Raw genomic sequence first — 19,625 nt, forward strand, 5'->3', positions numbered from 1 at the left:
GTACAAACGGAAAATATTTTGAGAAATATAAGAGAAAATATTGTGAGATAATTTTAAGAAAAGAACCTAAAAAAACAACAATAGAAAATGAGAAATATTGTATGCTTTATTTTTTTGTTATTAAAGTTAAATTTTTAATATGTCATAGAAGAGTCTCACTTTCCTCGCTCCGGTCTCATCGTTATAGAAAAAAAAACTCTTTAAATAAAGATAATCTGTTATAATTTAATAATTTTTCTTCGTTTTTTTATTCTTCGCTCGACCGAAATTGAGCTACAAAATATCATGAACTCGACGCCAGAGAGAGAATCAATTTTGTGCGAAGAAAAACCGAGTTTAAAAATCTCGGAACTTTGTCACCAGACAGATAAAATGGCTTTCGAATATGCCTTTCCATCGAAGAGATCCGATAAAGAGATACTTATTGTCGCCTTGTGGCCTCTGAGCTCGTAACGCACAAAAAGTCTAATCAGTGATATCCTCTCCACAGTCTTCTTCACATCGTGAAACGACCTTATCGGATGTCTCGTTGACCAGCTTCGCGAGGCTCCAGATACCTATATCTATCATTGCATCACTCGACGAGAAACGTGATGCGTACAAAAGTCAATCATGATCCGAAAGCTGTTAATACAGAGACAGTACGCTATCAGTAATTAGTATCGTGTCTTTCAAGTGTGATCGTTAGTTTATCGTCAGCATATTATATCAGAGATATTGGCCGCATAAATAGAAATCAGTGCTTAATAAACGCTTTGCAATTGGATTATACTTTTAAATCTTGCTTGAGGAAAAGTCTTATCTCAGCAAAGAATTTCCAACAGTTGCAAAATAAACATTCTGCTGAACACGGCCTTGTCTTACAATTACAAGTGCTGGTAAAACCGAAAGCGATTGTATCTTAGAATCGAGAATCGTACATCGTTCGACGATCGCAATTCCGTATCAAAAGATTCTGATAATCGTACTCTAGTTCGTGCGCGTCTGTGAAAGCATGTTCGTCCTCTGCTAGATAGAATAGAATACAATTGACGACTCTTCGCCGAGTGTGGCTGGGAACGTGATCTCACACTCTGTTTAACCCGCGTGACAACGCGCACGTGTCTGCTGCCTGCGATTTCTGCGTGGCCGGTTGTTTGTATGAAGAAAGGATTTCGAGTGGCGTGAGGAGCAAGCAATTGTCGTCGCTGTAGATCCTCCGAGATTATGTCCATGGTCGGGAATGGTAAGATTGTGCGTGTCTCAACGCGCGAAACGATCGAGTTACATATCCTGGCCTTTACCTACGGTCTATGCCTGATAGTCCGACGGTTCCTCAAATGGATATGGGATCCCAACAAGTTCTTCATGTTGCGTCAGCGAGATCAGCCTCCGCCGTGTCTGGTCGACAACAGCCTCGGCACGCATTCCTACGTAAAAATCAAAGTGAGTAATGCATTACAGTGATCTGCCCTGGATGGCACGATCAACATGCAAAGGACTCGTTCAGATTCCCAAGTGCTTCTCAGGTATTATTCTTATTTAATATTCGGTGAACAAAAATAAAATGATACTTGGGTAGCACTCGAATGGAAATCTGAACATTGTCAAGATATACAGGAGAGGTACATCTTCCGTATCCTTTGATAACGCTGCCAGTGATAACTGATAACACGATGGGTTTGAAAGAATTCGTTCTTTTACTTCTTTACGACTCCAAGATCATTCCCGGAAGCACAAGTACTTAGTAAAAATATCAGAAAATTATGACATAATTTTCTAAAATTGTGAAGATAAATAGATTCTTCATGTATAAGAGATTTTTTAATATTCTATTTATAAATAGAATTCTATTTGATAAATTATAAATAATGTAACTATTACATAATTATTTAATCGTACGATTATCTTGCAGTTTTATCATATTACGTTCTTGCGCTGAGCTATACATCTCGTTTTAGACTGTCTCTATTGTCGCCAGAACCGAAGTGTTTGTATATCATATTGTTGCGCTGTCTAAAGGACGAGGATTACCAGCGGTATTCAATTTTCATAATGTTATCGATGCAAATGTATTTAAATTTCGTTGACATGGACTCATCTTGCAACATCGAGTACAGGCGACACTCGAGTAAAGACTAAACACATTGCACATATTGATAAACAAATATTTTTATGTCGATATATGCGGCTTCTTATCTCTATTTTTCGATTTAATTAATTTTTAATTCAGATAACAAGTATCAAGACAGATTTGGAAATGTGTTATAAACGTAATAAATTCTTAATTATAGGAGGATTCTTAATTATACTTCAGTTTCTAATGTTACCTGATGTTTACTATAGTACATCTTAAAATCATAATATATAATGTAATATCACAAGTAGAACATGCTATGAAGGAATAGACACTTTAAGGCTCAGTTTCACAATTCATGGTTAACTTTTAACCGAGGTTCAACTTATTTCTCATCTCTTTCCAATTCTAGTATTAGAAAGAGATGAGGAATAAGTTAAACCTCAGTTAAGAGTTAATCATAAGTTGTGAAACTGGGCCTAAGAGTATTTTCTTTAACTTGAAAATAAAGGTCTAAACCGGTCTTTTATATGACATTTCTTTCTTAAGTTCTTTTTAGACTCTAAATTCATTAGTCTAATTCCTACTGAAATCCTCAATCCGGTTTTATCTTGGCACAGATCAAATTTAATATCCCGTCTCTATTGGAAGTATGGAAATATATAGAGATCTTGTGGATCGAAGCAATAGTAAAATGAGTACAATCAAACGTATTTCTAGCATTTAAAATTTTTTAGTTCTATACCGTATTAAGTGCTTTGGTGAAAAATCAACCATTATCTGAAATACTGATACATAATTTTTGAAAATCACCCTATTTGTACACAAAATATATAATAAATTATGTAATAATATATGAATGTTATATAATAATATTTTTAACAAACTTCTACATCAAATTTCTGCAAAAAAACCCAAAGCATATTATAACAGAAAACTTTGTTTAAAAACATAATGAATTGTGAATTTATTGTAAAGAGAATTATAATAATTATGATAATCTCTCTAGTGAATTGCTAAAATACTTTTAGGCAAATTCTTTCGCTAGCCATTGTGTACTTTGAACTTTACAGAGAATTATCGTCTGCTGTGATGAATGTAATCTAATTAAGCAGTACTGCGAAATTGCTAATTACAAGTTAGTTGTCCGCCTTTTTTTATCGAGAGATTTGAAAAATTACAATTTATCAAATTGTTTAGTCTGGAAAGCAGATGGAGGATTCTTTCTGTCGTTGCATTTCTCGATACGCCTGTTATGTCGTTATGCTATCATAATTGCGGTATATCTTTATTGTATTCATACAATCGCCAAACGAAATCTCATAAAGGGGAACTCTTACATTTACAATCTCGCTTTCTATTTTAAACTTAAAGAACTATACGTTCGTGCGAACGAATTAATAATTTGAATTTTTTTTCTTCCGTTTAACTTATTTGCTTTTCTTTACGCAGGGTGTTAAATTCCATTATGTGGAAGCGGGGGACAAGAGTAAACCACTCGTGTTATTATTACATGGATTCCCGGACTGCTGGTTATCTTGGAGAAAACAGATCCCATGTCTCGCAGAACACTATAGGTGCGTTTGAAAATTTATGTTTATAAAATAAAATATTTTACAGCACACGCGTTGGCGTTGTGACGCTCACATTTTAATGCTGTTTCAGAGTAGTAGCTATAGATTTAAAAGGATTCGGTGATAGCGATAAACCGTTCAACAAACGATCTTACAAACTCGAAATTTTAATAAATGAATTGAAACAATTCATTTTGACTCTCGGTGTGAAGACGTGCAGCATAATCGGCCACGACCTAGGAGGACTTCTGGGATGGTACATGGTCGCTCTACACACAGATCTCGTTTATAAATTTATAGTCATTTCGAGTCCGCATCCCAATTTTTATTGGAATAGAGTATCAAGAAATTCTATTTTAGATAAAAAGTAAGTATTTTCGAAATTCCGTTTATGAAAGTTCCTAAAGACTTTACATGAAATTTTATATATTTATGTATTTTAACTGCAAACGCACAATGTGACGTTCTAGATGGCTACATTTCAGCAGATTACCATTTTTGCCAGAAATAGATGCGCTTAAAGAAGACTTATCTATTATCAATGAAGTATTTCGACATCTTCAAATATCTCAAGATGACAAAGAAAAAAGTTATGTCGAGGCGTATAAATATGCCTTCAGTAGGAAAGGTAAATTAATATTAAGTCTTATATGTAAAATAATTTTTGTATCATATGTTGTTCTTCTCTTAAGTTTTTCATATTCAAAAAATTAATACAACATTTTGTAGAGGATTGGACAGGACCGATTAATTATTATCGCAACCTACCATTCACAAGACTGAATACAGATAGCGGCGAACAGATAGATAACAAAACGCTACTTCTAGTCGGAAATATGGATCCTTTTGTAACAATAGAGAGCATTATTCAAAGTGCCGAATACGTAGAAGTATCTAGGGTTAAAGTCATACCACAGACGCAACATTTTCCGCATCAAGAAAAATCGGATGCCGTAAATAAGGCAATTATTAAATTTCTAAAAGGTGAGTTTTTTCACCCGTATAAAATTTCCTTACAAAAATAATATTATTTAATAATAATGTCGATATACTGTATACTTTGCGTATATAAAATGTTTTAGGCACTACATATAATTTGGCGCTTTCAAAAACGCCCGTAAAGAGTCTCATGTCTTCCTGGCTAGGATCTTTGAGTAACACCGTTAAATATGGTAATCAAATGATTGACGTTGTACACAAACGAACTAATGACATTGTAAATGTGTTACCAAATAAAGCACTTTATTTGGGACAAACAAGTTAAATGGTGTTACATCAGCGGTACATTATTTAGAACTTTGTACTTCATTACGACAAATCTATATATCCTACCTACGCTAACGCTGACTACGAAACTCATAAAAGGCTGATTTTGTTTTATTTATTACTTATTTCTTATGTAAGTATAGCATTATAAATAATTGTGAATGATGAAATCTTATTGTATAAAGATATCTATCACATTCACTTTTACGATATACCATATCTCGAATTTTTTTAAATATTTTATATATACATGTTCTTGCGGTAAGGTCTAGTAATATCTAAAGAACTAAATTTTTATAATTATATAAGTAACTATTATCTCGAAATAAGAACATTAATGGAGAGCAATTTAAAATCTGCGTAATCTAATATTATTTTTTAATATCTTCAATAAAAACCAACGTAATCTTCAATTGAATAATATTAATATGGATTATATAATTGATATTAATATTTTATTATAACATTACATAATTAATATTATAATTACATAGGTAATATAACTATAAATATAATTATAATAATTATGTACAAAAACATTTCTGTATCAAAATTGTAATATAAGAATTATTTAATGTAAGAATTTTACTAGATATTAATTGTACATTATTGTTTTAATTAATTGTATAAACATAAAATTTTGTTGCATATTTGAATCTCAGAGCGCATAATGGCAATAGATATTGCCTTTATAATAATTTAACACTAAGAAGCAATATTGATCATTTGTAAAGTCATAAGTTATCATAAAATGCAATATACATTATATATATAATTGTTATATAAAATTTGTGATACAAAACATTGGTACTATATGTCATGTATATACACACACACATATATATATATATATATATATATGTATATCTCTTGTGTCATGATGCTTCGCTTGTCTTAGCGCCGAGACACTACCGTGTCTCCAGATATGATAAACAGTACAAATTATGTGTGAAAATTCTCTTCCTTTTCAGACATGATTATGATAGTTCATTAAAAAAAATATAATTATACCAATCTTTTGTACAAACTCGATACTTGATAAAAACATCAACGCATAGAATAGCTTAAATGGTTGAAAACATGCCGTGATAAATATTTTTGATATTTAATTATGGAAAATTATTGTACAAGTCAGTGCGTATGTCGCATATCAGTTACCAAGTCAATGTTATTCTTTGGATCTTCCTCTGAAAGGTATAAGATTTGTTACATATTAACAAAATTGTAAAATTAATAAAAATATTTTATAGTATTTATAGTTCCATACTTTCCAAAATTTTCGGCGTCTTCTATTGTCTCTGGTAATTCGCAATTCATCGTTTCTGGTAAAAATAAACAGAGTGTAGCGCCTAATATCGGCGCTATGCCAAATATTACTGGAGGCAGCCAAGGTTCAATAGCACCCTATAAATGATTACGTCTCTTTAGTCTTAAAATAACTTACTATTTGTACGTATATAAATAAATATATATAAAATAAGATATACTCTTAATCATAATATAAAACTATTTCATTGTAGAAACATCAATTAATGTATATATATAATACACATCATAAATTACCATTGTGGCAATGAACGGTGCAATTATACTTCCGATTCTGGCAGACGTACTTCCCAAACCAACGCCAACATTTCTTACGACAGTCGGAAATACTTCACAACTGTACAGGTATACTGTAGGAAAACTAATAGCCATACCCACGAGCCCTAGTGAAGCTAAAAATATCCGGATGTTTCCGTTGGTTATACAAGTTATCAGAAGCAAACTCACACCGGATAAGATGTTTCCGCCCATCAAAATTTTTAAACGCGAAACTCGCGATATCAGAAACAGTACTATTATGGTTCCAGGTATTTCCATGGCGGCTGTAAGTCACAAAAAATGTTACAACGCATAGTGACAGAATTTAGTATAAGATTTATTATTAATTTTACCAGAAACTGCGACGTTGATGAATATATTGCCGTCAAGATGACCCATGTATTGCGCCAATCCGAAGAAACAGATACCACAGACGAACCAGTTGACACTCACATATGTAGTTTTCAATCTCATATTCGGGGTTCTAAATAAATGCGTGATATTGTATTTCTCATTGTTCTTCGCGTGTCGGATTGTCATCTGATTCTCGTAAGTTTCAAGCGCTAACTTTACATTTTCCACTGGTATCTTGTTTCTTCCGGCAGCTTTCAGCAAGATTCGTTCTGCCTGTCTGTATTTTCCTATAGCTAGTAACCATCTCGGTGATTCCGGAACAATCCTATTTTGCAAAACATCGATTCTTAATAATTGATTTCTTGATACATATATTTCGCAAATCTCTCTCTCTCCCTCTCTCTCTCTCTTAAAAATATCATTATTGTCGAAACGGTGAACTAAGACAGAAATCTGCCGATTATACAATTTACAAAAAAAGGCAGTTATAAATTATACCATATACACGAGAATCGCTTTATACATATGAATGATATTGAACATGCAGTCGCACCATCGAAGACTAATAGCGTTCCGCGTTTTCGGCCCGATCGGGTTTGCACCAACCTTGGTTGGATTAATCTTTCCTATTGGTTGACGTCACCCGCTCTACCAATAGGAGAGCACAAAACGCCATTAATCCAACCCAGGTTGGTTCAAACCTGGCCGGGCCGAAAACGCTATAAGCATCAACGTCATTATACGAATACATTGGGTCTATAGAAATTTTATGTACTATTGATAGGGTGGACATTGGGACACAGTGTTAAACGTTTGCGTATGTAATACTAATTTATTTGGTGACACTGAAGATGGCCCGATGTGAATAGGTCGAAACATATGTCTTATCATTTTTAATGATAAATGTCAACTTTATTATTTTTATGTTAATGTTGTAAATACACACTAAACATCAACAATCGGTTTGGCTCCGTAGCCTTGTTATTATATATTGTTAAAAATATTTCTTATTTTGCTTTTATAACAGCGTACGTAATTTATGTACATACCAGTAATACGATAATAAGAAAATTGACGGTATTGACACGGCCATTTGAAATCCATACCATGTAAGTGTCAAATAAGATATCAGGGGATTCATTACATGTCCGATTAAAAATGGTACGTGATAAAGAACCGACATAATCGATCGCCATTCGACTCCAATAATTTCCATAACTGCAACCGGTTGATTGATAAATTTTGTAAATTAGACTTTCTAAATTAATAACTTCATTGCGCTTGCAACTTACGTAAAACGAAGCTGACGAGCATTGTTCCGCCAGTAGATACGGCACAAAGAAATTTGAGTATTAGGAACAATTCGTACCACGGTGCAAATGCACTTGCAAATCCTGTCACCGATTGCAGTGCAATTGCGATCATTAACGGTTTCTTTCGGCCAATTCTACGAATAAATTTCATTAATATTAATAAAATGAAAAAACGTATATACATATATTTTATATTACTCTATGAAATAATAATCATTTATGTCATCGCATATTTTGCAACGACTTCAAATTAACGTACCTATCAGCCATCATACTGAAAATTAAATTACCAACGAGCACACCAAACATTGTGCAAGATTGTGCTAAATTAGCCAATTGTTCCCTATCACATACTAAATCCCACTAAAAAATGAATATTGACATAATTATTCACATGTATCTCTTTTTATTATTTTAAATTGGAATACTTAATTATCAATTAATTAACTGATAATACATATATGAAAAAATATATAAGGTCATATATTGAATTAAATTATACTAATTTACCTGCGTTATGATACTCTCTCGGAATATTCGTTTATCGTAGCTGAATTCAGTGCACTCTTCTATTGTGCCATTCCCAACATCAACTTCACATTTCATTATCGTGGAGTCGTTAGTTGCTGACAAAGGAGCGATACATGAGAAATTAGTAGGCGGTGCAAGGAACACGATAGAGAGCTGGTGCCAAGCTACTGGAAATTTAACGAGAGAAATCACCACGGCGATCACGATGTGCCATGGACCCATGGAGCCCATGGCCTCTTGGACAGGATCCAACGGTACGTGACCTGAGAACATAATAATAATAATACTCTTGAAACAAAAAAGTGTATTTAAAATTAAGAAGTCTTTAATTATATATATAAATTTTTTTAATTCTAGCAGCTGGACTGGACATAACGCTCCGTAATTATTTTTTTGCATAGTTCTCCAAGCATTCGAATCAGAGAGTATACGATTATAATTAACATACTCTATATTTTCGGAATCTCTGTAAATGTCTCTAAATAGTGCTGCTAGTTAAATTAAATTAAGGATGAAACATCGAATCTGCGATAATTTGTGAGAAATAATTTGAATCGCAAAGAATTAAAAATTATGAAGGATTATATAAAATTAATCTATGCAATGATTCTGTAAAATTACTCAATACAATTTGCCAATCTTTTGTTTATTCTTCGGTTAAAGAAGCAAGCTAAGCGAAGTATGATATTAATAATGTTTTGATGGGATATTAGCTTCTATCGATCGCTCTATATTGAATTCTAATCTAAACACACCGCAAGCTCCACAAACCAAATCTAATAATAAGATGTAACATTTCCGCACAATTTATGATAATAATAATTAGCACTATTTAATTATCGCATTTAGAAGATTTAACTATTGCAAAATAATGCAAAATGCGATTAAATAATCATTGTCAGCTTCGATACTCTTTCCTAAATTCCACAAGAGATTGTTATCAAACTTGAAAGATTATACAATTAAAAAATTATAGAAATGATGGAACGGAAAATCTAGACTCGTGACAAAATAATGTATTTTTAAACGTTCTTTCACGTAATTCTCGAGAATAAAATTTACATTCTTGTTTTAAACCTACGGATTATTGGTTATATAATTAAATGATAATTCTACTTGAATCTGCTGGGCTTTTTCGAATCACACTGAAACTTTTTCACGTTTTTCATCCCGCTTACGTGATGTCGCAGATATCGTCTCGTGTAACGGATCCGATGAGATCCGTTACAGCAAACCCATAAAATTCTTCGAACCGGTATTACCTAACAGGATATACACATATAATTAATGTGATTATGCTGTACATACCTATATACATGCAACTACAACTTGTATGCAATATAGCTGCGTATCATGTCACTGATATGTATGTGCAATATAGCTGCGTATCGTGTCACTGATATGTATATAGTATAATTGTCCAATGTGTCTCGCGAGCGAAACCTTAGCATAGCAATTTTGTGAAAATCGTATTGAATTACGCAGAATTAAGGCCATTTTAAACGCAATTCGTTTCAGGATTTAGAATGGAATTCCAATTTAAAACGTTCCAATTTAAAACTCTAAACAGATATTAAAACGATTTATTAATTTTTCATCAGATTTCTATTTCTTAATCAATTCTATATTATCTACGAGTATATGTTTTTTTGTGTCTTGCACTTTCATATATGTGCATGTATATTTTAATATATATTTTATATTAAAATTAATAAAAATATATTAATATATTATACATCTCTTGAGTCTTCAATTATTGTTCTTGTATTACATACAGTAAATATAAGATGAAAATTATAAATAAAATTCTATCTGAATTTGAACATAAATTATAGATTAGCTCAGCTTTAATGAAATTTGAATTTTCAGCTGCAAACAATGCAGGGATTAGAAAAAGATTGTGAGTGCAATGGAATTACATAGATTCGGTTATTGATCTGTAACAATAAATAATAAATTAATGTATTATTGTATGGAAAGTTCCATTTTTCTCCTTTGAAGTTTTACACGGTTCAAACAAAAGGTCAATCTACATGAGAAAGAAATAGCTATTTTTCAACATTACTACACTGAGAAAAAAATGCTGTTAATTTAATTAAAGTCTATATTACGGGCTGTCATTAACATAAGTGATTAATAATGCGTATATTTTATTGATATAAAGGCTTGATTATTGAAATAATAATTTATGTCTTTTTTTTCTCAGTGTATACATAAGTCATACGTAAACTTTATCTTCATTTTTAATTTCATATCGTACAATAGTTCATTGAAAAAAGTCGTATCTTTATGTATATGTACAAATTATATTATGTACATACAAACTTATTTTGAAATTTCAGTTGAATAAAATATCCATGTAGCTATTCAAAGTATATTTGGATACTTTATTCCTTTCAAACGTTTCTAAATAGATATACAGATTTAAATAGATGCAATTTTAAATATGAACGTATTTTATCTACGTGTTTCAAACAAGAAATTTTATTCTAATGACGCTGAAGGTAGCAGATATTAAGACTTAGCATACGACCGCGCGCGTGCTGCGCTCGACCAGCGGTTTTCAACAAGGTTATGATTTGAGCGTTGATATTGCGCAAAAAAATTGTTCTTGTAAACAGATAATATCCACACAAACCACAAACGTTATGCGTCACTTGAAAATAGTCTTACAAGATGATATTTCGAATTCAACAAAAAGAACACAATAAAAAACAATATATACGATTTCCGAGATTTAAATGCTACATTCGGCATGAATACTGTGATATTACCTGGAAATTTATTAAAAACTTTTCTTCTAAGAGGGGCTTTTTTTTAATACTTTGCATACACATTCTGGGAGGTACACATTAGGAAGTCATCTGTACAGTTTTTTTTAAAAAAGGCCTCTCTTAGAAAAGTTATTAACAAATTAACTCAGCAGACGGACGGAAATTCTCTCTCTCCGAAGATAATTTTTTAATAACTTTTCTTCTGGGAGGGACTTTTTCTTAAAACTGTACAGATGACTTTCTAATATCTCCCAGAATGTGTGTATTAAAAAAAGACCCCTCTTAGAAGAAAAGTTTTTAATAGATTTCCAGGTAATATCATATTTCTAAATGCAGCATTTAAATCGATCGAAAATCATACATACCGTTTTTTACCGTGTTCTTTTTGTTAAATCCGAAATATATCACTTGTAAGACTTTTATCATTTGTAAGACTTTTCAAGTGACGCATAACGTTTACGTTGATATCAATTGTTTATAACAATTTTTTGCGTAATATACGCTCAAATCATAAGCTTGTTGAGAACCGCTGGTCGAGCGTGGCACGCGCGCGTCAGTCTGCTAAGTCCGTCTCTTATCTTTAGTGTCATTTCAATCTACTTGAAAATAATGTTGAAAAATAGTTACTTTTTTAAATATTATTACATAAATTTTAAATAAAAATATATATAATTACCGTCATTACCGGACTCTTATAATTTATCTTTCTTTATTATGATATATGAAATACTTTCGGAATATGAGGACTAACAACTACATATTTTCGGTGTATTGGACACGCAGCTTAAAATTTGGTATATGGATCTAATATCGGCATTATTGTCAACTATATGCGACTTATGATGTGACCTGGGCAGCGAAGTACTATTTATAATAATTATTTTTCGACTTTTATACGTTATGTTAATTTTTATTTTCCGCTATTTATATACTTCTATGTAAATTTTGAAAATGACCCGATTGCGGTTGAAACGTTAGTTTTTAGTCTTTAATAAATATACAATTTGTTTCTCTTTCTGATTTTATGTCTATTTTAAAGCCTTTATTTCACATGTTATTTTTTATTTAATTGGCTCGTAGCTATTCTTAAATTTATTCTACTTTTTAATTTTAAATAAATTTCATTTTAAATAAATTTTTTTTTAATAAATTTTTTTTATTGAGGAAATCTTTATGTCAAATTTTATCAATAATTTATTTTTAAAAATAAAATAAAAATAGAATGCGATCACAATCAAGATTCAATCATATTCATCATCGCATAATTATTTTATAATTAGTCAAATATCATATCAAAGGCACATAATAATATCAAAGTACAAAATTATAAAGTACTGAATCGAAGTTCGCACACATGACCGGATTACGTTATTCATATAGGTCAGAAAACCGACGCATTAATTTAAATGTATTTTTAGAAACGGAACTTCATTCGATATAACCGTTATTACGTTATTAGTAAAAATTAAAAGCGTTAATTAAAGTTTAATTTATTATTTTGACACAGATACAATAATTAAAGGAAAACTAGCAAGCCAATGTCTTTCCTTCCTACCCTTGCAATGTATATTCATATTATTGAAGAATTTATCATGGAATTTATAATTGTCTACGTAACGTATTTGCAAATTTCAGCGTTACAAAGTGCAATTATTTGCGAATGGAAAAATTTGCTCAGCAAAATTGAAACGGGCATATTGTACTTATTCGCAACTTAGAAAGACGCGATGATTATAGTCGAAGCAGTATTACGAATAAAGATATATGTTGGTCACGGTTAATGATAAATATCATCGATAAAAAAGAATTTATCATGGAATTTGTAATTGTCTACGTAACGTATTTGCGAATTTCAGCGTTACAAAGTGCAATTATTTGCGAATGAAAAAATTTGCTCAGCAAAATTGAAACGGGCATATTGTACTTATTCGCAATTTATAGAAAGACGCGATGATTATAGTCGAAGCAGTATTACGAATAAAGATATATGTCGGTCACGGTTAATAATAAATATCATTGATAAAAATACACTAAAACAACATCGCTAAAAAAAACAAGGAGCATTGCAGGAGCAAATACATAACAATATTAATCCAACGCTAACAATATTAACATAATTAGTGCAATTACCGAATTTTACGCCAATTTTTCTTGGTGTCATGCATTTTTCGCTGCTTTCTCGAATTAAAGCTTATACAATCATTTACACAATCCGCTACAAAACGCATGAAATCCATAATGTTTATATATTTAATTGCGATAAGATAGGAAACTCTCTAAATGATAACTTCTATTTTTCTATATAAAGATAAAATAAGTTTCAAAATAATAAAATATTACTTGACCTAATAATTGTATGTATATCTATGTAAATAGCTAAAGATATACACAAAATACATAGCACTTATTGTGCATTAAATACAATATGAAATATCAAAATATATATATTACATATTATAATTTTTTAGCGTTTAGAAATGATGGCTTTTTTGTAATAGACACTATATAATCATGTTCAAAACAATATAAATGGTATGCGTTAGCTAGAGGAAGGTCATTCGACGAATATCATATTTTAATGCAAAAAATAACAGCCTTTAAAATATTGTTTAATTTGCCTCTATTCGTTGTCGTCTTAAATTCATATAGTTTTGCGACACAAAATACTTTTTAAATGAAAATAAAATACTGATAATACATAGAAAAAAATTTAGGTAAATTTTTTCTTTCCGAAAAAGTAGAGAAAAAATTTCAATAAAAAAATCAGTAACCAGTTACACGAATCTCTTAGTATCGTCGCAATTAATCACATTTGAAATGGAGAACGTGAGTGCTCAGACATCGCGAGATTATGCGCTGTGAAAATTAGCCATGCATGACACGTGCACATCGCGATGATGCAACCTAAAGGTACACACGAAACATGCCTAGTGCCTACTGACCGTTTGAGGTATATTTAGCGCGTCAAGTTTTTCAGAGTTTTAAAGACGAGCAATTCTTGTCGCGTGGTCTGAGGAGATCGACTTACCTTTCATCATGTGATTGATCGCTGCTGTCTTCGCCAAGCACGAATTTATTTTCGACGACGACGTGATTTCCGATGCCGCCTATTACCGTGGCTGAGTGTCCGAGAGATCAGAGCATACTAAAAACGGATCTTAAGTTTGCCAACACGCAGCCTTATCGACGCGGAAGGGTGAACGTGGGACAGCGCGTCTACGACACTTGAAAGATACGAATTCGTATCCGATCATTATCCATTTATCACGTTAATTCTCTCCTCGTTTTAACAAATGACCTGTCTCACCTTCTCAGAGACTTCCGCAATTCTGCACTTAGGAGTATACAGAGTTATTTCATCATACTCGCAGCGTTGATAGATTGATACCATATGCAAATCATTTTCTTACAACGTCATATACTTAAGTGACACAATATAAATAAATATACATCGAAGAAGGAAAAACACACTAAAATGTTTCTATAATTGGTATACTTTAATATCAAAATTAATAAGAAATAAACAATAAATATAATTTATTATATATAATTTAATTCTAGAATGCTATATAAAGGAGAGAATTCTTTCGGTCTACTTCATATTGAAAAATTTTTGTGAACGTAGATTAAAAGTGTATAAAAATTACTTTCCTTTGTGATATTAATTTCAAAATATAACGAATTGCTTATCTAAATTTCCTAAAATCTTGCAAGCTCTATAATTAAAACTATTTCACGAAGTAGCCGAATAAAATTTACTTGTCGAATGCAAATTCACTGAGTTTGCTACGAACAACTCGTTTCGCATCATCTTGGCTATTATCGTTATCTGGACTTGATAATTTTCGTTTCTTGAAGAGTTCTGAAGATCCAGTCGCATTGTCTGTGTTCGACTGCGCCACCTCTTCTTTGTACCGTGTCAAACCGATTTTGGTTAATTCAGAAACATTTATTTCAGGAAATTCTTCCTGCAAATTCTTTTTATTTTTGGCGTACCAATTAATAAACGAGTCTTTCTTAGGCTCAGTTTTCGATTTTGATTTAACAGGCGTGATTTTGGGTAATGCAGGTTTCTGGGGCTTCTCGGGTAAACTATTTAAACCAGCTAAACCTATATAAATATTTTTAAATATTTTAAATAATGAAAAAGTGTCATAGAATTGAAAATAATTTTTTTTAAAGCAGAATTATTTACCTCTTGGCGATAGAGATGGACTTCCGGCTTTTAAAAATGGATTTACTCTTTTTAATGTTTGACTCATGGCTAATGGCTTAATTTCTATCTCTGGTTTTTTAATGGATGGTAAAGACACGTCGTTGTCTTCTTGGCTATTAATGTCTTGACTATCGTTAAAATTACCGTTACTTGTAAAATCGTCTTGGTGATTTTCCATTTCTTTTTCTTTTGTATCTTTGGAATCTGATTTTGCGTCAACGATCGTCTCTAATTTATTTGCCAATGCCATTTTATTTAAACGCAAGGCATATCGTACAGCCAAATCAATCACCTTCGTTGACGCAATTTGTTCGCAAATGTCCACTGCGCGATATTCCAAATTGCTTTTGCAGGCAAGCTGATTGCAAGAGATTACGTATCAGCAAAAATAAGTAATTGAGACTTGATATATTACATTTATAACCGGAAATACTAGAGTAGAAATGAAACAAATGTTACAAGAATTATTTACCGCTATTAAAGTTAACATCGCTTCAGTTTCATCCAATGGATTATTTCCTATCTCCCACAGTTTACGTTCTTTCTCAGTTTTCTCAGATTCCGGTTCGCAAAGAGGTGCAGATAGAGATACCTCGGTGATTATTGGTCGCAGGGTAGTCGGTGGATAATAACTACCTTTGCAAAGGATACATCGCATATTCCGTTCGTATTCGCTCACACCGATTATGAAATAGTGATCAGCTCTACCTTTTCCCTAAAAAGAATCTCAAGTTATGTCCACTACTGAGAAAATTATCCATAATTTGCAATACCTGTGTATTTGCATCACAGAGCACTCTCCATTGACAAGATCTCTTATCGTATATCCTAATAACATCGTCAGAATCCATGATAGTGGGCGAACGAGCATCTGATAATCCCAACCACATGAGATCCGATGTTGGCGAAAGTGGAAGCGTTAAAGTTTGACTGCGTAAATGCGTTCCTTGTATTTGTATCCATAGTAAACTTATATTCTGATCACCCGCTGGACCTTTTTGCAAAGAAAAATATTTTGCACTTTTGAATACATACATATAACTAATTATTTTAAATTATGAGCTTTTTCATTACATTAACTCATTATATTCAAAATTTTTCTTACCAATTCCAGCGTGATAAGCTATTACAAGATGATTTCCTAGACCATTCATTGCAACTACAGGTCCGGGCAGAGCTAAAATCTCACGTTGTGTCCCTCCTATCATAAATATTCTTAAGTTTCTCTTAGATGTTGCTACTGCAACAAAATTATCACCAACCGCTAAGCATTCGCTTTCCTCTCCTTCTGGTAGATCCAAAGACCATTCTTTATTTCCAGAACCCCAACCTAATATAGAAAAACAAGCGAATATATTAGATACTGTTTATGTTTTGATATCTTATAATATAATTTTAAAATACGCCAATGGATTTTGATATCTTATAATATAATTTTAAAATACGCCAATGGATTTTGAGACCTTTCTTTAATTTATGATTCATAAAATATGTTCATAAATTTTTTTGTTTTATTTAGATTCTAAAGTATATAATTACAAATTATTATATACAATAAAATAACTAACCTTGCAAAGCTATCACGACAATTTTACTAGGACCATCTTCAGAAGCTACACAGCTTAGAGCAAGTGCTTGGGTAGATAGGGCAGCTAATGAATGTCGCAAATAATTATTTATGTGCATGCTGCGATGAACTGTGACATCATGAAACTCCACTTCAATACTACATTCTTCCCCATCTTCTGATGAGAAACATCTAATCATTCCCACGTCGTTCCACATCTACATAAAATTTATATTACATAAAGATTAAATTGATAATTAAAGATTGTCAGTGTAAGATATACAAGCTTCATTCATTATTGTACTGTACCATAAAATACGATAATAAATGAGAAGGCGTAGATCCGGGTTGAAAAGATGATTGCAATTTTACATTAGGTATAAAAGTTTTTGTGTCACATGGAGGTTTTTCAGAGTCTACATCAAAATTAGACTTTTCGTCATCCTCTAAATCGACAGAAGCTTTAATTTTATTCAGGGATATCACGTTTTCGTCATCATCGTCATCATGGTCCGATAAAGCAATATTATTTTCCATTGCATCTTCATTTTTTTCAAAATCTAACATTAAGTCACTTCTAGGCTTACTAGTACTTATCTAAAAGAATTATTACAGACATTCTAAATATAGTAACACAAAATTTATATATATATCTGTGTGTATAAAACATATAAATATGTATTTAACAGGAATATTCTCTTACCACATCAATGCATCCTAATTTTCCTAATGCATCACAGAATGCGATTTCATTTGAATGATCTATGTGCCACACCAATGCAGTGATTTTGGTATCTTGCTCATGTTCGAGATATCCAATCATTTCCTTGGTTTCAACATTCCACACAACTATCTCTCCATACAGTGAACTAGTTGCAATGCGTGTGCCACACTCAGAGAACTTACAAATGCTGATTTCCTATAAAAAATAAAGATAGAAAAGCAATAATTCAATTAATTATCAGAATAGATAAAAAATTGAGACAATAACTTACAGTTTTTAAAGTAGCACACTTTAGTCTACACAATTCCTTCCAGGATAATCGCTCCACAATAACTACATCTTTGTTAGCTGGATACGCTAAACAACTGCCATCTGTACATTTGAAAGAAGGTGTGCAATATGACTTTGCAATAAAAAAGGAGTTACATTTTGGTACAATATTATTCCAAACATGTACGGTTCTCTTTTCTTTAATATTCCATACTCGAATAGATCCATCAGCACTAGAAGATGCCTGGAAATATCAGTTTCAGATCTAAAATATTTCTTTTATTAATAAAGTATTAGAAAATGATGTAATGAATCTTACCACAAACTCTTCTTTTGGATCTAAAGATAAGCCCAAGATAGGTGCTTCATGACCTTCTAGTTCTATACTGTCTAAAGTATTAATGTTTGTGACTTGTATCCGCATATCACTTTAAAAAAAAAACATAAGTTGCTCAAGAATTGTGTATATATAATATGTATATAATAAATGTAAATTTGGCTCATTACATACCAGGCACCAGATACTATTAAACTACTATCTTTTGCTGTTGCCAATGCTGAGACTGGTGCTGAAAATCTAGTAACTATTCCTTCCTTCTCTAAATCAGGATAAGTAAGTATTTGTACTGTGTTATTGTCATTTCCCACAAAAATTTTACCATTCTGAAATTAAAACTTTGTTATATGTGTGTCAAATATATGTACATTATATCTCTTTTAAACATCATCTTGATGCAGCATTCCTCTTGAAGAGGATCTTTACAGGTGCTCATTAATACTTAGCAACTATTAAACACCTTTGAGATAGCAGTAATTGCTTGTTCCGAAATGCAACTGGTGGTCGGATCATCGTCCATTAAATTTAACCAGGATCTAACGTCCCCATCGCATCCACACGTAACGAGCCCTCTCCTACAATCCCAGACATTCAATAATAACTTTCTGTGACAGATTCAGTATATATACACAAGTAATATACATAATGTCATTTACTTTTCGCCAGAATAATAGCAAACGTCGGTGTGTCCTTCTTGATGAGCATATCGCATGGGTTTCCTTATTAATGACATGGTCACGAATTACCGCCAAAAGATTCAGGTGATAAATTATCAAAGGCACTTGTATATCTTTTGTCAATCAATCTATAAATATTTCCAAATACCTGTTAACTTACTAACACAAAATACGAAGCAAATATACAAACCGTTTTTTTTTTTTTAAAAACGTACCGTTTGATATTTATTCGTTTTTCATTTTTAGTCATGCAATTATACCTGCCGTTTTATCCATGCATTTCGTTTACTCCGGTTGTCTTTCCCTCTTCTTCTTTAAAGAGAAGCAAAATTGAGCAAAACAAAGACAAGCTGTAAGAAGAGAGAGTGCTCGTATTTTAAAT

General features: G+C 31.9%; 2 protein-coding genes across 2 annotated transcripts; one reads left to right on the plus strand and one right to left on the minus strand.

The window, feature by feature from the left end:
- The first annotated feature begins 771 nt into the window (after positions 1–771).
- On the plus strand, positions 772–4,970 carry LOC108765020 (epoxide hydrolase 4). Its single transcript, XM_018513479.1, has 6 exons — positions 772–1,425; positions 3,509–3,633; positions 3,722–3,997; positions 4,101–4,258; positions 4,360–4,614; positions 4,713–4,970. Exons 1-6 carry the CDS (start codon positions 1,207–1,209, stop codon positions 4,892–4,894), a joined length of 1,215 nt encoding a protein of 404 aa, XP_018368981.1. The 5' UTR covers positions 772–1,206; the 3' UTR covers positions 4,895–4,970.
- Positions 4,971–5,859: 889 nt separating this feature from the next.
- Positions 5,860–19,553, minus strand: LOC108765130 (WD repeat and HMG-box DNA-binding protein 1). The gene is made up of 22 exons (XM_018513696.1): positions 19,459–19,553; positions 19,223–19,371; positions 19,027–19,141; positions 18,741–18,892; positions 18,549–18,657; positions 18,231–18,473; positions 17,939–18,154; positions 17,545–17,832; positions 17,237–17,453; positions 16,774–16,998; positions 16,442–16,662; positions 16,141–16,383; positions 15,648–16,026; positions 15,288–15,563; positions 8,658–8,941; positions 8,407–8,510; positions 8,127–8,281; positions 7,884–8,052; positions 6,834–7,159; positions 6,460–6,764; positions 6,164–6,300; positions 5,860–6,083 (listed from the first exon to the last, which is right to left on the minus strand). Exons 2-22 carry the CDS (start codon positions 19,297–19,299, stop codon positions 6,065–6,067), a joined length of 4,260 nt encoding a protein of 1,419 aa, XP_018369198.1. The 5' UTR covers positions 19,300–19,371; positions 19,459–19,553; the 3' UTR covers positions 5,860–6,064.
- Positions 19,554–19,625: the final 72 nt, after the last annotated feature.

This window comes from Trachymyrmex cornetzi, unplaced genomic scaffold (genome assembly GCF_001594075.2).
Source record: "Trachymyrmex cornetzi isolate Tcor2-1 unplaced genomic scaffold, Tcor1.1 scaffold47, whole genome shotgun sequence".
In the NCBI taxonomy this organism is placed as follows: domain Eukaryota; kingdom Metazoa; phylum Arthropoda; class Insecta; order Hymenoptera; family Formicidae; genus Trachymyrmex; species Trachymyrmex cornetzi.